We start from the raw sequence: 19,987 nt of genomic DNA, 5'->3' as shown, positions 1-19,987 counted from the left end.
TTTGTCCAAGTTTTGACAGTCCTCAGCTCACACATGTTAATTAATCCCTGATTAGCCAGTAATTGTGGGAACTACCATTACAGAAACTTCAGATACGACTTAAAATTAAGACTATGACTAAAACAGTTCATTCTTGAAAGTCCATCACTTCAAAGCCACCAATCATTTATCACCAGTAATATCTTGACATATTGGTTTTGGTATAGGTTCTGTCAGTAGACTGAGGGTATATGACAGAAACTGTCTATGTGTCTGCTCGACAAATGAGATGTTCACTGTATTTATTATAAAAGTCATTGCATTTGTTGGAAATGGGCAGTAGGGTAGCTAAATGGTTAAACCGTTTCCTTGAGTCGCCATAGGCATGGGTTTGATTCTGATGTCCCTACCGTAATATTTCTTGGAATATTGCTAAAAGTTGCATAAAACAAGACTCGCTCACTCACTCATAGTTGGAAACAGAGTCATCCAGTTGTCACTTCAGGTGATCAGAATTGCATATAACATGCCTGGTTGTCTGCACGTGTTGATCCATGTTGTGATGACAGTGTTTGCACTCCAGGACATGCTGTCTAAATTCAACAGAGAAAGACAGCATTGTTCACTGATCCCAAAAGAACGTTTCATCATCATTTGTGTCAGCAATAAGGCGACATTCCTCTGGTCTGAGTTGAGGAAGTTGTCATGAGTTATGACACTCGCAGATATTGATGAATAGGCTTTAGATGAGCATTGAGAAAAGATGCAGAGAATGATACAAGAGCTTTAAACTTGAATGAATTTGAACAAAACTGTAAGAGATGTTGTGCAATTATATGCTTTGTTTTGATCCATGTTTTCATGGTACAGTTCATCCCATTGATAAAAAGTCACAACTTAATTGCTGTCAGAATTTAGGTTGATAGGTACATGTTTGTTTAAAAAAAAATTTCTTCTGATATTGTTTGAGTTATATATGAGATAATGAAGAAGACTTTTATCCTGAGCTTAGCAGTGTCTCATACTGTCATTGTCAACAATTACTGGATGCATTGCTAACACATCAGGAGCTGACTGTACTCTATCAGGTGATAAAACGCTTTAAGTCACACTGTATCAATGTCACTACACCTGTGTAATAACAACTGGCCCGCTGGCCCGTGGCTTGTAAAAATCCAGTCGAGCCATTAAATCTTCACAGTCACTATCCTGACTGTCTAGTGAGTTTTCATGGGTCATTTTGTAAATATATCACTCTATCAGACTTGTTAAGTTAATACACTCGTGTGTCCTTATGGCCTGATAACATGTTTATCATATTAGCAGTGTAATGATGAAACTTGTGAACACATTCACGTGTTGAATGGCTATTTATTTTTAGTCATAGCTAGTCTGACCCTCTAGCAAAATTTCTCTTTTTTAATTGTCCTGACTATTAAAATCAGGAATTTATTTCGCACACTGCACTACACCATTGTAATCTTCCCTTCATAATCCAACGTAACCTTGGTTACTTGTATTGCCAGCTGGCAATTTAAAGCATTGCAAACACTGGTTCTAGGATGGTTGTATGTCATTGTTACCTGTTAACTTGCACATTACCCATGATATCAATCACTGGATTGTCTGGTTCACACGTGATTATCTACAGGCTGCTGTCATATAGCTACAGCATTACTGGGTGGTGTTCAACAAGCTGACAATGTTACATCACCTTGTTCATTAAGTATTGGCCAAAAGGACCATGTAATGTGATTAATACTATGATGATACTGATGTCATGTTGCTCTGTCCTATCACAATGGTCAGGGGGAAGAGGCTATATTCATCAGTGTAACATCAGCAATTTGTGAATTGATCAGAATTTCCATTATCAACATATTTGCTTCAAATACTAGTGAAAAATGAATTTCCGTTTTGTCACTAATGTTGTATTATTTATATTAATTTACAACTTTATACAAAAAAAAATACATATCATGCAAATTACTACACATATTTGAAATCTTTGGCATTTCTCTTTCTTTCTCTGTTTTTTTTTGCAGGGGGGGCATGGGCGATTGGGCTGGGAAAGGCTTCAGCATATAAGAAATCTGCAGAATTGGGAACAGGCACAGTTTACCTGAAACCAACCTGCTTGCTTATCTTGGATACTTTGTAGGAAACAGCTGCACTAGCCACAGAGCAGCCAGGGCTGTCATGACACACTTGGACAGAGCGCTGATACTCTGAAATATGCACTGCATTTATAGTCATATGCATGAGAAAAAAAACCAAAACAAATATAGAGTTCATAGAGGACTTTCATCACTGAATGTTAATAATATATTGATTATGAATGGCAGTTACATAAAGGTAGCAACAGCTGTGCCTGGTAGTCATTGTAGTGTTTGTCTGTAACCTTAGTTTACCTGGTCACCTGTATGCAGCCAGCCGAAAGACTAGCACAAGTGTCTATGGTGATAATTAATAGTTTAAGTGATAACCTCTGAAAAATGTAAATATATATCTACCAGACTGTACTGTCCACGTATCTAGACTTGCCTCTGTGAAGGATAGAATTACTATACATCCATGTGCTTAGCCTTCAGTACAGGCTAGGAGCAGGGCTACCTGGACAACTGCTTGCAGCCCCTATATCTAGAGGATCAGGCACATGCTAATGCAGATGGTTGCTCTCGTCAGAAACAATTTTGATAACAAAAAGTCAGTATCACAACAGTGAAACAGGTAAATGTGAAAGATATGGTACATATTAAAGCAGAGACAGTGTCAAATGTTGCTGCTGTTGTGCCTTACCCAATGCTAACTAGAGCATACCTTACCACTGCTGAAGGGTCAAGACATATGGGGCATGTGCAACATATCTGATTTGGAACTGGTTTACTGGAGCCTGGGCAAATGCTAACTGTACATGTGTACAAAACTGATCATGCACACACCAAGTTGCCAAAAGCCTTATGTTTACTCAAGTATGTGAAAGTCTGAAGAAATGCAGGCATGGTCAGAAAGAAATTTGATCATTAACGACTTGAGGTGTTTAACTGTTATGTGATCAAACAATGTCTCACCTGGTATATGACCATTGGTAGACTTAAGTGGTATAACCGTTATATGATAAAACAATGTCTAACCTGGTGTAAAACCATGGGTTAATTAAGAAATACAGTTCGTTCTACCACCATGTATAGTGTAATAAAGCACACTTTCGCCCTGAACTATTATAGTTAAAGCACGAGGACGCTTGCCATCTGCTTTAACGTTATAATAGTTCAGGGCGGAAGTGTGCTTTATTACACTATACATGGTGGTAGAGCGAACTGTATTTCTTTTCTAAGATGCAGTATTCAATAACTTCTAAGCCTAGTTTCTATTAACCTGTGGCAGAAAACAAACGACGGTGTCTGTGACCTAAATTAAGAATCCTCGCACAGGGCTAACTGACGTGCTGTTCTTTTGACGTGTCAGCCCCCTACGTTAAGACAAAGGTTACTAGAAAAACAAATGATGAACAGTTTGGTGATGGTTTATGTTCGGGTTAAATATCTTCTGTAGATCATTTTAATTAGATCCGTGATTCTCTTAAACCATACAAGGCAATATGACCGCCTCATTTCTACTACCACGAAAGTTTAGATCAGTACATTCAGAGGAAGCTGACAAGTCAAGCGACATTCCACAATTGCATTGTGGGAATGTAAACACTGCCAACATTATCGTGTCTCTGTAAGATTTTGAGTCTAACTATGAGACATTTTATCCGTCGGAAAACATAAACGTAATGTTTCCACAGTGATGTTGGTTGTGTGATGAAACTGAGAACCAAGAAACGGGATGCGACGAAGAAGTTTACTGTGGAAGGCTGTATGAGGCGATGACCATCGTGACGTCGGTTACATTGTGACGTAATGCAAAAAAGTTCCATTACGAAGGGGCAGTCTGGAATGGCACAGTGACGTCAACACATTGTGACGTAATGCAAAAAGTGCACATTATCGTCTGATAAAGTATTGTTTGCACTTTTGATCTTTCACCGAAGCATCTTAGAATATTGAATAATACGTCACATGTCCCAGCACAGGTCTTGCTATGGACCTACTCAGAACAAGGACCTACACATCCTATCATTTGTACACCTTTAGTAAATATTCTGTATCATTTTTGATGTTTCAACACAAACCTATTGGTTTTTAGCTTTGTGTCCCTAATTTCAGACCTCTAGTTTTAATTATGAAATGTATCAGATTGTCTTTGAAATGGTGATAAATTTTCACTAAACATGATTAGTTGGAGTAGTCATACTGTACCGGTCTTGTCAGGTGAACAGTTCATATTGTACTGGAGTGGATTAATTGATTGACAAGGAGCATCAGCAGTACGGGGACAATACAGGAATTATATCACCTAGGACTTACGCTCAGCATCTTAATAGCAAATACATGCAAGGCCAAGTGGCTTCAGCGGGGTCAGCCAGCCTTTCTTCACATCTATGGGGGCAGAGAAACAGATCATTTTGCCATTACCATTGAATCTAGGGTTATCCCCTATCCATCCATCACAGCCCACAATTCTTCCTGTAAAGATGAATGGCTTTTTCAGCAGGACAGGCATTTACAGAGATTGTCCAGCAAAGTAGTGAGCTGTCGAGCAAGTGATGGTCTCACACTGAGGTCAATGAGGGATGATATTAGTTGTAGACATATTTTGTACTGGACATTGTGTGTTGACGCCAACCCTGTAATTTAACCTTGGACAATCTTGGGTCATTCAAGGCTTTCCACAGACCTCTTCCATACAGGCAAAATATACGGATACCAATTTTCTTATTAGGTTATGTTTTCTTGTGGAATCTTGGTGGAAAGGTTTTGTTGACACAGACAGCAAGACCTAATTTGGGAAAGCTAACAAATGAGTGTACTCACTGAAAGTCCAAAAGTAATAAAGCTGCGTCGATGGTTGAACCATGGTATCAATCTGGTTTTCCTTTATGAATGTGGAAACACATTGTCTGAAGGCTTAGTAAAGGCTCAGTGCTTTTCATGGTGGCAGACTGAAAGAGTGATTTCAAGCCATTAGCATGGATACTAGGCTGTGACTGGATGTAGGTTCTAGTCAAGTGGTAATGGAGTTATAAGCCAGCTCAGTCACACCCCAATAGCAGCACTATTTGACATTTTAGTGAGGGTCAAAAACTTCCACTGACCCAAAAATGCTAAAAGTTTTAAACATCTGTAATCCAGCATCACTCTCTTTCTCTCTCTCTCTCTCTCTGTCTCTCTTTCTCTCACTCTCTCTCTCAGGCCATCCAGGTGTTTTAGAATGTGTTTCTAATCTCCAATGTCAGCCATCAATTGTTTTAGTTTATCACATCAAATCATAAATTCCCCAGATGTTCGAGAAAATTGAGATTCGAAAGGTGGAGATGAAAAGCTGAAAAAGGTAAACTGACTCAATTTTTTAAACTTAGTCTGTCAGATCAAAATTTTATTTGAATGATAAATGTGCAGTTAATGTTTGATGTGTAATGAATCAGCAATATCCTTATCTGACTGAACAACTAACAAGTAAATAAGACATTAATTAAAAGTCCCATGGAATGATGGCATGTTCTTTCATGTAAATTGGTAACGATCTGGATGCGAGCCAGGCCACCTTACTTTATCAGTATGAGCAAAGAAGAGTCAGCAGTGAGTGGACTCCATGCTCTCAGTCAAGTGTAGGCCTCCATTATTATAGAGCAAAGTAAACAGAAACGTGAAGCTCTGTTATGAGTGGGTTTGTTTGTTTCTCACTTATCTTGAATATTTAGGTGTTTATCTGTGTACATCTGGCTGGTAAACAGTGCAACATGTCGACCATTAAGTTTCTAATCTATTATTATTTTGTGTTGTGGTTTTGTTGTCATCATTACCTTGCTCTTGTTTTAGGCCATTAGGAACATGTCTGTGGTGCACACATTCAGACTTCAGTCCACACAATCATAAACCCAGACTTACCCCTTTTCAAACACCATCATATGTTGATCATATTCATCCAGCCATCAGTCCTCTCAAAGGTAAACCATTCAATTGAATTGAAATTGCACTATCCATCCACTCAAATCTAAACCACCATCTGCTAAAAATTAAACCATCCGTCCACTCAAAATTACGCTATCCATCTATTCAAAATTACACTATCCATCTGCTCATAATTATGCTATCCATCTGCTCAAAATTACTCTATCCATCTACTCAAAATTAAACCATCCATCCCCTCAAAGGTTAACCATTCATCTACTCTAAATTACACTATCCATCTACTCTAAATTACACTGTCCATCTACTCAAAATTACACTATCCATCTACTCTAAATTACACTATCCATCTACTCTAAATTACACTATCCATCTACTCTAAATTACACTATCCAACTACTCTAAATTACACTATCCATCTGCTCATAATTATGCTATCCATCTGCTCAAAATTACTCTATCCATCTACTCAAAATTAAACCATCCATCCCCTCAAAGGTTAACCATCCATCTACTCTAAATTACACTATCCATCTACTCTAAATTACACTATCCATCTACTCTAAATTACACTATCCATCTACTCTAAATTACCCTGTCCATCTACTCAAAATTAAACCATCCATCCCCTCAAAGGTTAACCATCCATCTACTCTAAATTACACTATCCATCTACTCTAAATTACACTGTCCATCTACTCTAAATTACACTATCCATCTACTCTAAATTTACACTGTCCATCTACTCTAAATTACACTATCCATCTACTCTAAATTACACTATCCATCTACTCTAAATTAATCCATCCATCTATGTCTAAACACTACATTGAAGTTACTGTTTGCATTGGCAGGGCCAAGTCGAGGGTTCAGCTTTGAAACATCCTGGATCAGCCTTTCTGTCTATGCATGTTCAGTTGAAACTGTAATGTACTAGTGGTACAAAAGGAACTGTCATGATGTAAAATATTAGACAAGTGAGGACCATAGTCAGCAGTGACAACATACATAAGGTGATATCGACTGATGGGCGTGGCAGTTACCTGCCTGGGAGAGTCGTGTGTAGGGGAAAGTATGATGTAACTGGAGAATTAGTGTATTGATCTTTTCCAAGTTGTATTGTTAACTTCTCATCTTTCATATATGCATTACTTCCACACTGGACCTGTTTTAACATCCAGAAGTCCACAGCACAAGGACAAAATAAGCTTCCTTTTGTGTATATTGTGAAATCACATGACCATGACATTCTTCTTGGTACCCGTTTGCTGCTAGGGGAACTAAAGCATATTTCTTGAAGTCATCCAAGGAGACTAATACAAGTACCTTAAAACTGATCCTGCTTTTCAAGGTATGAAGCCATGATATCTGGTATTCCCCACTATGAAATTGCTAGAATGATGCTAAAAGCAGTTTAAACCATACTCACTCACTCACCTATCTTGCTTCATCTCACCATGACCTGTGTGAAGTACATTATGATCTTCTCAGTATGTCTATAACACATAGTGTTAGATGGCAGCATGGTGCAGTCGTGAGGAACCAGGGCATGACTAAACCGTGGTTTTCATTTATTCATCAAGGGTTTCCGAGCATGATGTCCACAACATGGTGCCATTTAAAGAGTGATATAGCCACAAACAGATTATTCTCGCATGACAAATGTAATAACATTATTCATATTGCTCTCTACATTTTTGTGTGCTTTGTCCAGCGAAAGGGCGAGCAAGAGGACAGATGTGAACATCTGTGAAGAGAATGTCGTCTTTTAGACCGTGTGGTCATCATGCTTGACATGTTTCATGTCATATACCGTTCACAGAAGTCAAAGAACACGCATTGTTTTAAAACATGGCTATGACAGATTAAATGTAGTTCTTTAACTCTGTTTGATTTGTGTATATCTGTTAAGATCGCTGCATGAACTGTTTGTTAAACTATTAACATGTTCCTGTTGGATGGGTTCAAGATTTAATCTCTGCTTCTCCCCGTTAGAATAACAAGATAAGGTGATACATCACAACAGTGCTTGTCATCGTTTGAAAAGAGTCAGTATTTTTTAAAGCAAAGTTTAATTCCTATTAGATCAACCTGCACTATCAAACTGTAGAAGTTTGTTCAAACTGCACTGTAATGGGAGCAACCTGATATTCATAAAGTCCTGACATAAAGGCTTGACTGATGTTGTACATAGCAGACTTTATGATGTTATGCTAATGACACCTGCCCCATGTTCTCTGTGTGATTTGTTGCCACTGAAGCGCTTCATGGCATGAGAGACACACATCACACAGATCAGTGATCTGTGACTCTGGCTGTATTGTCCAATTAGAGAGAGTTGCTCACCCGTGTGATTTATGAAGGTCAAGGCTGGTATATTCTGACCATAAAAATGGGGCACTTATGAATTCTTTTGAAAAGGAATATATAGGGGCCCTTGTTCTCCTGAAGTCCAAGCATCAGTGAGTGAAGGAAGGGGGACAGGTCTCGGATCATGCTAGCACCCTTCATGAAGCACAGAATGTTACATTATATACACGCATATAGAGTTAGTGAGGGAATTTATGGTCAGGTCTGTTCTTGTATTGACTGCCATGGCAAACAAGTGGTTGACAGCATGAGCCCCATACACATTGCTCCTATTAGATAACAGACGATATACATAAGCTGAACATATCAATAATAACATTGTCCCAGATATACAACAATATTGTATATCATAGTAGTAATAAGAAACACGTCAGCACATGATTCTCACATAAAGCAATGTTTCCTATTTGACGCTTATAGAAACTTTCCAACTATTGTGAATGTGTGTTTTCTGTTTCAGGTTGCAGGAATTGTGGGAAGGGCAGAACTGTTGGCAGCTGTCTTCTTACTCCTGGCCCTCATCTGCTATGTCAAGTAAGTAGCTGGTTGTAACAGAGATCCCTCATCTGCTATGTCAAGTGAGTAGCTGGTTGTAACAGAGATCTCTCATCTGCTATGTCAAGTAAGTAGCTGGTTGTAACAGAGATCCCTCATCTGCTATGTCAAGTAAGTAGCTGGTTGTAACAGAGATCCCTCATCTGCTATGTCAAGTGAGTAGCTGGTTGTAACGGAGATCTCTCATCTGCTTCATCATGTGAATAACTGCTTGTGATATCGTATCTGTTATGTCAAGTGAAAAGCTGATTGTATCAGAGATATCTCATTTGTTCCATCAAGAGAATAGCTTGTTATTACAGACATATCTCATCTGTTACCTTAAGTGAGTTAAGTTTGTTGTAACAGAAATATCTCATATGTTACTGTTAGTTTGTGAATGAAATACAAGACTCCATGTGGCAGCTCTGTCTGATGGCATGGGGGAGGTAAGTCAAGGTAGAAAAGGAGCCATTGTACTTCAACAATAAATCGTTATATGAAGATCAAACACAGCAGGTGAGGAGGGGGTCGTACAGGTGAGGAAGGGTCATACCTTTATACATCCTCCTCACTCCCAGGGGGTAGAGTTTCCTCTATAAACTCTCCCCAACCCAGGTCATGTCAGAAGTTAATGAAATATCGCACCTGTATGCCAAGTAAACATAGGTCTGCCAGTTGAAGGCTATCAAGTAAATATCTTGCTTATTTTATCCCAATTTTGTAACGGGAATATGATCAAGGTGCTAAGAGGTTTTCTGTGTTGGGTTTGTTTGTTTAGGCCCCAGAGACATGAGTGAGAATTGGTCCAGCTTGTTCACGTGTTTGGTGGTCACATGGTCATTGTCTGAACATGCTGGTTATCTGTTGGGCTCAAGTGTTGACCCCTTTCGATACATCCAGTAGTCTCCTCTCGAGCACATATCTGACCCTCTGTCAAATACATCTCACAGCAAGCTTCAAATGCATCTTGAGTGACGTCTAAATACACCTGAGAGCCTCCTTCAGCTACATGTCAGTGCTGTCTTCCATTACACATATATATCAGATGTAATCAAATATGTCTAGCTAAGTTCAAAAATTTGTGACAAAGAGAAATATGTCAGACCCTGCTTTAAATACATATTATCCACATGTTCAGTGATACATTGTCTTCAAGCTTTACATCTGCCATGATCTTTAGTGTTTGTACAGTTTTAAGTTGTGTCCTACACCAAAGAGAAGCCACTAGCCTCTCCCAGCTATGGCTTGCACCAATGAGAAGCCACCCTAGCCTCTCCAGCTGTGTCCTACACCAAAGAGAAGCCACTAGCCTCACCCAGCTGTGATCTGAACTTCCCGTTGAACAGCATTAACACACACATATATAACTGTCATCATCATTATCTTGTGACTCTAACTTGCCAGTGGCTATTGCCTTGTATAATCACACGATGTCTCCATCCCCCAGGAGCAAGGTTAGATGAGGGAAATATCAGAGCTTGAAAAATTAGGATAGCATTTTTATCTTATTTGTAAAAGCGTCCAAATAACTGGGAATTAAAGTCTTATTTTAATGATTGTTGTGTGTGAAGTTCTTCCATGGTACATTACGACTAACAATCATGATATCTGATGTTTAATTAAAAACAAATGTGAGGATTAAGTTCAGTTGTCAGTGTGTACTATGTCATCAGCATTACTCTGAAAACTGCTGGGAATTTTATATAAAATACTCAGGGAGCATCTTTCACTCTTTACCTGCAGTTTCCCTAAACTCTCCAGGGTGGCTTTACCACTTTGCATGCAGGTTTAGTTTGTGGCATTAATGGAGGTCACTCAAACCTCCAACAGAGAATACACCAGAGAGACAACATTCCCCAACATGACAAGACTTTCTGTTGATACCCAAGTCAATACGGTTTCCAGTCTGGCATACTAACCCATTCACAACATACACTTAGCTCGGGGTTCAATAGCAGTTCCATAAACACGCACACTATGGCCAGATTACGCCCAGAATGGGGGTGTTTATGTGTACCCTCAATAGTGATTAGCATCATCATTGAAATCATAATCTAACAGTTACAACTGTACTTAGGATTACAAACTGGAATAAAGGCATGTTTGATCACCAGGGAGTCATTGAGCTCTGTCTGAGCAGTGGCATAGGTCTGAATCAACCACTGGGAGTTACAGACAGAGACTCATTTAACTGAACAATCTTATTGTAATTGTACTATATGTTTTTGTGTTAGTATGAGAGGTTACTTAAAGAACATTCTTCTATTGATCAATCACAGAGCTGGGACTAATATGAGTCTGACTTAAAGTACAAACAAGGTCATATTCACTAAACAATCTGAGGGCAATGGTATCATAAATCTGTGCTGAAGTAAACTACAGAGGGCATCATGACACAAAACAGTGTTGCCCTAGTGGTTATTGTAGGTCTGTATTAAACAGGATCTTGTAATCTTTGAGTAATTGATTTGTCTATCTGGAGGTAGTTATGACAGACTTATATCAGTGTAATGAGATGTAACGTTGTTGTGAAAGTTTGGAGTTCTTGAAAGGACCTGAAGGCAATATTCACAAGTGTATGTGCGCATGTGTGCGTGCAAGTGCTATTGTGCATGCATGTGTGTATGCAAGTGCTATTGTGCATGCATGTGTGTGTGCAAGTGCTATTAGCATGAATGTGTGTGTGCAAGTGCTATTGTGCATGCATGTGTGTGTGCAAGTGCTAGTGTGAATGTGTGTGTGCAAGTGCTATTAGCATGCATTTGTGTGTGCAAGTGCTATCAGCATGCATGTGTGTGTGCAAGTGCTATTGTGCATGTGAGAATATATGCAGTTAGATCTGTATGCATCATTGAGTTACAATATTCATAGTACATGTACTGTGATGAGTGTGTGCCTGCGAGTGTTCCTGATAAGGTGCCGTACATTATCTGTAAGGTGGGTTAGGAGTAGCGTGTGTTTCAAGGCAACCTCCCCAATGATTTATCACTTCAATATTGATGTTCAGTTTTATTTGACAAGACACAAGCCCAGACCCACATGGCAACATATAAATGCTTTTGAATAAGTTCATTTCTTTCTCTGCTAGTCCTATGGAGTGTATCACATGGAGCATCTGACTGTCTTGTCTGAGGGTTTTGAGTAAGGGTTTATCCACTTTTAGCAATACTCCATCAAAATCATAACAGGGGACACAATTTTGCTGATAATTGAGTATAATGTTTTGCTGAATTAAGCATTATTTCAACAATAGCATGACTGGGGAAACCAGGAATGGGTTTCACTCATTTTATCCATGTAAGGATTTGAACTCGGGCCTTTGTCTGGATGTGCAAATGCTTTAACCACTATGCTACCCTACCACCAAGAAACAGAGAGGTTGTTGCTCCTGTATCTTACACCTCAGTGGCATCACCTTCAATGATAGACAGACTTCCACAGGCTGCTTTGTGCCATTGCATTCAAGGTATCAGTGGGGAGGTAGAAGAATGCTGGTCAAGTGTGAAGGTACCTGCCGTGCAGGATCTGCTGATTGCTGGTTTGAGTCTCAGCTTCCTTGGTCCACAAGCACCCACAAAATGCTGTCAGTGTTATATCAAAATGGGAGATATACCTCAAAGCACAGACTCAATACAGCCTTTACCAACTGTGAGATATATAGTCTGGTTCATAATTATTGAGAATTTTTCTTCTTACTTTGAGCTATCCTAACACCTCAAGTGATTCACTGATACTTAAAACTAAGTAATGGTATAAGGGAGGTAACTCTTCTTGGCCTACTGAGTATAGTACAATTAGAGTTACCTCCCCTGAATTTGTAGCAGACGTCATTTTCCTCAGCACTGTCAACAATGTCTGCTGAAGATAAAAGAAGGTTGATTTTTGAGTTGTGTAATCAAGGAATTGATGATGTAAATACATTGGCAGAGAGAACAGGAACTCCTCTTTCTACTGTGTATAGGATTAGGAAGAATTTTAAAGAGGGAAAGGATTTGGGGCACCAGAAAGGAGCAGGGAGACCCAGAAAATTGGACTTCTCAGATCGCGTGTGGCTGGGAATTTTAGCGTCTAAAAAGCAAAGGGCAAGCATCTCCAACATCAGGTATAAAATGATAGAAAGGGGATCAACAGTTGTATCAAAATCTACAGTTAGAAGAAATTTGATTGATCTTGGATGGGAGAAAAAGACTGGAATTCCTTCTCCTCTCATGAAACAAGAACATAAAGACAGGCGTCTTGAGTGGTGTTTGGCACATGAAAACTTTGACTGGGAAAATGTGATTTTTACTGATGAAAGCTCAATATGGGTATATCCCAATAATGTGAAAATATGGACAAAGTCTGCGTCAGCACCGTTGTATCGACGACCTAAATACAGCCCAAAGTTTCATGTATGGGGAGGGATATCCTTATTAGGAACGACCCCGCTGTGTGTGTTTGAGGGAAATCTGACAAGTCAACGCTACACTAACATATTAGATAATTTTCTCCTTCCAAGTGCACATGTGTTTTATGGAAATGACTGGATTTTGCAGCAAGATAATGATCCTAAACACACCGCAAAACATGCCAAGCAGTGGTTTCAGGAGAAAAATGTGACTGCATTACCATTTCCTGCATATAGTCCTGACTTACATCCCATTGAGAACATTTGGGGGATGATGAAGGAATGTGTGAATCAAAAGGGGTTGACAAAAATTGAAGACATGAAGAGAGAAGTGGTCCGATACTGGGACAGTATAACTCACGAGACACTAACCTCTCTGATAGGAAGTATGCCTACCCGTCTTAGACTGTGCCGTGAAGCTCAAGGAGCCTTGATAAAATATTAAATTGTTACCTACACAACATGAAAAGGTCAGTTCACTTTCACAATACATTCAATTTTATCTGATTTGTTCTCGTTTAATAATATGAAATGCTTTAGCTATTCTCAATAATTTTGAACCATACTGTACATCACAGCACAGACGCAATACAACCTTACCAACTGTGAGATATTCCTCACAGCACAGACTCAATACAGCCTTACCAACTGTGAGATATTCCTCACAGTGCAGACTCAATACAACCTTACCAACTGTGAGATATACCTCACAGGACAAACTCAATACAACCTTACTAACTCTGAGATATACCTCACAGTAAGACTCAATACAACCTTACTAACTGTGAGATATACCTCACAGCACAGACTCAATACAACCTTACTAACTGTGAGATATTCCTCACAGTACAGACTCAATACAACCTTACTAACTGTGAGATATACCTCACAGCACAGACTCAATACAACCTTACTAACTGTGAGATATTCCTCACAGTACAGACTCAATACAACCTTACAAACTGTGAGATATACGTCACAGCACACTCTCAATAAAGCCTTACCAACTGTGAGATATAGAGATGAAGTAATTCAGTTTTGAATAGGGTCGCAAAGAATTTTATCAATCAATCTTCCATGTACGGCTACGTTTGACATACCAGTATTAATCACCCATGACAGGTGTTGTGGATTACTGTATCTGCAGCTGTTTGAAGCTGTCCAGTAACATGTACATGATTCTGTAATGAACGCCACTCATAGGAAATCCATTCCATCAACAACAACATGTATGTAACACCCAGATCAACCTGCCCTGCATGTAGTAGTTTGTGTCCCCTAGGGTGGAATACAGAGTTATACTCCAGGCATGTTCTGACACAATGATTGGTGACAGCCACCTGCAGTGTACAACATTGTAGCAAGCTCCAGCCATTCTATCCCCTTGTAATTACTGTGTGGACAGTTTCAAGTGGCCACTACACAGGGTCACATATAGGGTATCACAATATGGGGTGTTTGTAGAGGGCTGTTGGGCCAAGATCAGAGAAAATGTTATGTCATATACTTGTTTACACACTGTGCGTATATCCCAGCTGTCAAGTATGGCCATGCTACAAGAAAAACAGTGGAGACCTCCATGATAATGAATAGGGTGTGGCCAGCAGACTTCTAGTGTCTAGTGTCTGTTAAAGTACTACCCGAGTGGGTTCATATACTTTTGTTGTTTGTGTGAAGTTTTTTCAACCATGTGGATTATCTCACTTGGTGAAATCAAATGGAACAAAGTAGCCATGATGAGCACCCTGAAGGAAACATGCTGGCAGGTTTTGTAACACTGACATTACAGAGATTACTTCACAAGGGATTCACAGACACCCTATGACTCTGTTCCTCAAAGTGATCAGAACTAAGTCTAAAACCGCAATGTTATGTCAGCCAGTAAAAACTACATCCTGCAGAGTTGATGGGGACAGTTCCTACCAGAAAGCCCCATGTTACACCTCTTTATTGGATACACCTGACGATGCTTGGTGATACACCTGGCGATGTTTGGTGATACAATTTGGTGATGTTTGGTCAAATTAAGCCTTGCAATCTGGTTGGCTTCTTTAGAACATGCATGCAATTAAATGCTTGACCATCTTCGTAATTTTCATTGTCAATGACAAGATCACAGTGATATTGTTCACTTAAAGGTACTACAAATATATGTGCTTTTGCTCAACCAATTAACAACTGTTTGTGAGTTTGTGTCTCTTGACTCATTGACTGCCACCATGAGTTTACATGTACTATCAGTTCTAGTTGAACATTGCCACTACAAGTTAACTCAAAGCTACATCAGTAGTATATTAAAACAAGTTTCACACGTTGGCAAACCAGCACAAGAAACAGTCGTCTCCTGACAGTAATAAAAGAAGGTCAGGAGACGTTTGTTTCTTGTGGCTATTTTGCCAACATGTTAAACTTGTTCTAAAATATCACTGATATAGCTACAAGATAACACATAGTGGCAAATTCCACCAGAATATATGATACATGCATACTCACGAAAAGCAGTCAGCGTGTTAACTGCAGTTAAACTAAGTGAAAATATTAATGAAAAGAAGGCTATTGAGGTTGTACATGTGTTTGTAGTCACAAACCAGATGCTATATGATACTTTACAGTCTCTGCATGTATTCCATGACTTTTTAAGCATGCTAGTGACATGAAATTGCACATTATTTTTTTTGTTTCTGAATTTTTCAGATCAATCGACATAAAGCATAATTATGAAACTCCTGATTTCCCACCTACCCAGCATCCTGTGCTGCTTGTTGCCATGGTGATATGTACAGTGGCAGCCATGTTGTTTAAGGAACATGGAGTGACAGTGATTGGTGTGTGTGGCTTGCTAGATGTAACCATGTTTAGCAGGAAGGGAATCATCAGGTTAGAACAAAGAATGTTGTAAAAATCCTGTAGAATAATGTCGCACCATCATCACTTCAGCCTTTGCCCCTACAGCAGACTGACATGCATGATGTAACAGAAATACCATTCATAATGGTGTTGATCTTATCTCATCCACTCACTTCAAACAGGACTTGTTCTTGGCTGTTGTAAGACCACAATACTAAACCAACAAGAAACGGCCATTTAACGTTCTGTTAGGCCAGGCTTATCATTTATTAAAGTTAACAAAATATATCATATGGGTGACACTACAGTTATTATTTTTTTAAGTTATGGTCAGAGGTCTACTGAAAACTATGCTGTTTTACTATTGATTGGGATTAAGTGATTTGAATATAACTGATGATCCTTACCACAAGTTGAGTAGTATATATGTTCATTTGTTCACAACATATATATGTGTACATGCTACCTGTGCAGGGTGCTGAATGAGAGGAGTGAAGCAGCCCTGATGAGGATGAGTCCCCTGATGGCCAGGCTTCTGGTGCTGATCTCCACTGTAAGTACTGACACAACAGTTTCAACATGGACTAGCTGACCAGTTACATTTCTGTTACAAGATTTCAAGTTTTTAGATCTCCCAGTTGAGTCTGTTGAGAAGCGGGGTGTCTTAGTTTGCAACACTCACAGACATGGTGTAGCCCAGTGGCTGGTGCGTTGGCTAGTCATACTTAAATTCTGGGTTTCATTCTCAGTAGGTTTCATTTTATGAAAGCATCTACTGGTGCAGTGTTAAAGTAGCAGTTGTAGAAGTCTTGGAGTTAATCAATAGATGAAATCCTCACCTTGTCAGCTTGTTCTTTGGTCATGTAGACAAGGTGTTAAACTTTGGATCAGAAGTTCACAACATATAGAGACAGAAGGTGACTGTGGATTGAATCCTGCTGCACAATGTATAATTTTATATTCTCTGTTACTGATGTTTGCTCCAATCTTGTTTCAGCTGCTCTGCCTCCTGATTTTCCGAATCTGGATCATGGCGGGAGAACTTCCAGAATTCCTGGAGCAGGACAACCCCGCATCCTTCTCCGACTCCCTCTTGACTCGGTAAGTGATGCTTCAGAACAGGATTTGCTTATGTCTGGCATTTTTGTTACAAAACAAAGGGTGATACTTTTCATAGATGGATCCAGATGCAGGGTGCAGGGGTGATCCTGATAGTTTATTAAATGACCACTGAAAACAGGTGAAAATGGAATGTGCACCCCTTCTTTTTCAAGGGTATGTACCCCCTCCCCTTTCTCAAAAAGCTGTATCTGCTCGTGCTTTGATGGTCACACATGTACGCACACAGCACCTGAGTTTGCCTCAATATCTAGGAAGTCATATGCTTCATTACTGACTTACCAACTCCTAGAGTGCTGACAAAACAAGCAGTTTTCCCTTGTTGGCCATGTTGAAGTTGAAGTTCATATTAAATGTTCATTTTCTACGTACTGTTTCTGCAGAAGTCCCTTGGTTGAAGTTGGTCTGAAGGATATACAATGTTAGACTGATATCGTGCATACCATATTAAACTGATCTTGTGTATACAATGTTAGACTCATATCGTTTATACCATGTTAAACTGATCTTGTGTATACAATGTTAGACTGATATCATGTATACCATGTTAAACTGATCTTGTGTATACAATGTTAAACTGATATTGTTTATACCATATTAAACTGATCTTGTGTATACAATGTTAGACTGATATCATGTATACCATGTTAAACTGATCTTGTGTATACAATGTTAAACTGATATTGTTTATACCATATTAAACTGATCTTGTGTATACAATATTAGACTGATATCATGTATACCATGTTAAACTGATCTTGTGTATACAATGTTAAACTGATATTGTTTATACCATATTAAACTGATCTTGTGTATACAATATTAGACTGATATCATGTATACCATGTTAAACTGATCTTGTGCATACAATGCTAGACTGATAAGATGAATACCGTGTTAGACTGACATCATGTCTAGAATGTTAGACTGATATTGTGATTACTATGTTAGAGACTGATCTTGTGTATACAATGCTGGACTGATATCATGTATACAAAGACTGATCTCATGTATACAATGTCAGACTGATCTCGTGTATACAGTGTGTTGTGTGTTTCAGAGTTCTGACCTACAACTACCTGTTTGCCTTCAACTCCTGGCTTCTACTGGCACCGGTCACTCTCTGTTATGACTGGACACTTGGCAGTATCCCATTGGTGGAGACAGTTGCAGACCCTCGTAACTTAGCAACTTTGGTGCTTTTTGCTATATTCATTGTCATTGGCTACAAGTGCTTCCAAGACTTTAAATCTCAGGTGTGTGTATCAGAAGACAATATTAGATGTTTCCATGAACTGGTAACAGTTTTCAATATTTGGTAATCAGGTATCAATGTCAGATATTCTCTATGCAGGATGAAAATTGATATAAATATCCCACGACAAGCTTAGTATTTCATTTCATATAATTCCTCGACCTGTGAACGTCCTGGGGTAGAATAGACCTTCAGCAACCCATGCTTGCCATAAAAGGCCACTCAGCTTGTCGTAAGAGGCGACTAACGGGATCGTGTGGTCAGGCTCGCTGACTTGGTTGACACATGTCATCGGTTCCCAGTTACACAGATCAATGCTCATGTTGTTGATCACTGGATTGTCTGGTCCAGACTCGATTATTTACAGACCGCCGCCATATAGCTGAAATATTACTCAGTGCGGCGTAAAACTAAAACTCACTCATATAATTCCTCTGTATGATGACAGTTTTCCAAACTTTTTGACAGGTACCAGATGAACGTATGATATTTGCTGATATTCATGGAATAGGGTTGTAATAACAGATATTCCTGCTGCTTTACAGCATTTTTATGAGATAATGTAACCTGGATATAATACCAGATATTTCACTTTAGGATGATAGTTCTCCTTGAGGTAACCTGTACTGGATGTTACCAGTTGTTCCCTACAGGTTCATGATTCTTGATGTATGACCTGTGTATAATGTCATATATTCCACTTCAGGATGAAGGTTATCCCAGTGTGACACTCCTGGCTTTGTCTCTACTTGTGATTCCCTTCCTGCCAGCATCCAATCTCTTCTTCCGTGTGGGTTTCGTGGTAGCAGAAAGAATACTCTATCTACCAAGGTGAGAAAACTCTTCATCATTCGGATGCATGTATCTACAAATATTTCTTAATCACTTCAACCCATCATTGTGACAGATGCAATAGAGTTTTCACATCAAATTCAAACAGTTTTGATTCCAAACACAACTACTGTTTGAGCAGCTCAGCAGTGAGCATACATAGGTCCGTTGTTATTGTTCCAGATGAGTGAAAAATTCTCAGTCATTTTTAACACCTTTAAGCTGACTTTATGGGAGTGTTGTAGCATTGCCTATCATTGTTAACGGGCTCTGTATGTAATGTCCTTCAATAGAGTTAAAAAATAATGGCATCTTAGTTCCTGTGTTACAACAAATACCCAAAATTACCACCCATCATGATTTTTGAGCATTTTCAACAAACTGTACAGGAGTAGGTTTTCAAGCATTTTCAACAAACTGTACAGGTGTAGATACTTTACTAAAGTATCTTTCTTGCTGATTTTAATGTCACATATAGCCTACCTATGACTTATTCTGTGTTAGAAGCTTTATAAAGTCATAGCTGAACATAACTCGCTCTTTGTTGGAGGCTGCCTTAAGGAAGTTATATTGCTAAAGTTACTTTATTTTAAGTGTCAGATACACTCTTTCTTTTAAGAAATCAGACCTCAAGCTGTGACCATA

The 19,987-nt window shown here is 39.0% G+C and overlaps 1 protein-coding gene across 1 annotated transcript in view; it reads left to right on the top strand.

The window, feature by feature from the left end:
• LOC137287550 (protein O-mannosyl-transferase TMTC1-like) overlaps positions 1-19,987 on the top strand; it is a 58,024-nt gene that overhangs the window by 14,971 nt on the left and 23,066 nt on the right. The window contains exons 3-8 of the mRNA XM_067819902.1: positions 8,827-8,900; positions 15,985-16,167; positions 16,612-16,690; positions 17,135-17,238; positions 18,317-18,512; positions 19,218-19,342. Coding sequence (XP_067676003.1) covers positions 8,827-8,900; positions 15,985-16,167; positions 16,612-16,690; positions 17,135-17,238; positions 18,317-18,512; positions 19,218-19,342 — 761 coding nt within the window. The remainder of the gene's footprint in view (positions 1-8,826; positions 8,901-15,984; positions 16,168-16,611; positions 16,691-17,134; positions 17,239-18,316; positions 18,513-19,217; positions 19,343-19,987) is intronic.

This window comes from Haliotis asinina, chromosome 6 (assembly GCF_037392515.1).
Source record: "Haliotis asinina isolate JCU_RB_2024 chromosome 6, JCU_Hal_asi_v2, whole genome shotgun sequence".
NCBI classification, from domain to species: Eukaryota; Metazoa; Mollusca; class Gastropoda; order Lepetellida; family Haliotidae; genus Haliotis; species Haliotis asinina.
This window is presented reverse-complemented; position numbering and strand designations above follow the sequence as displayed.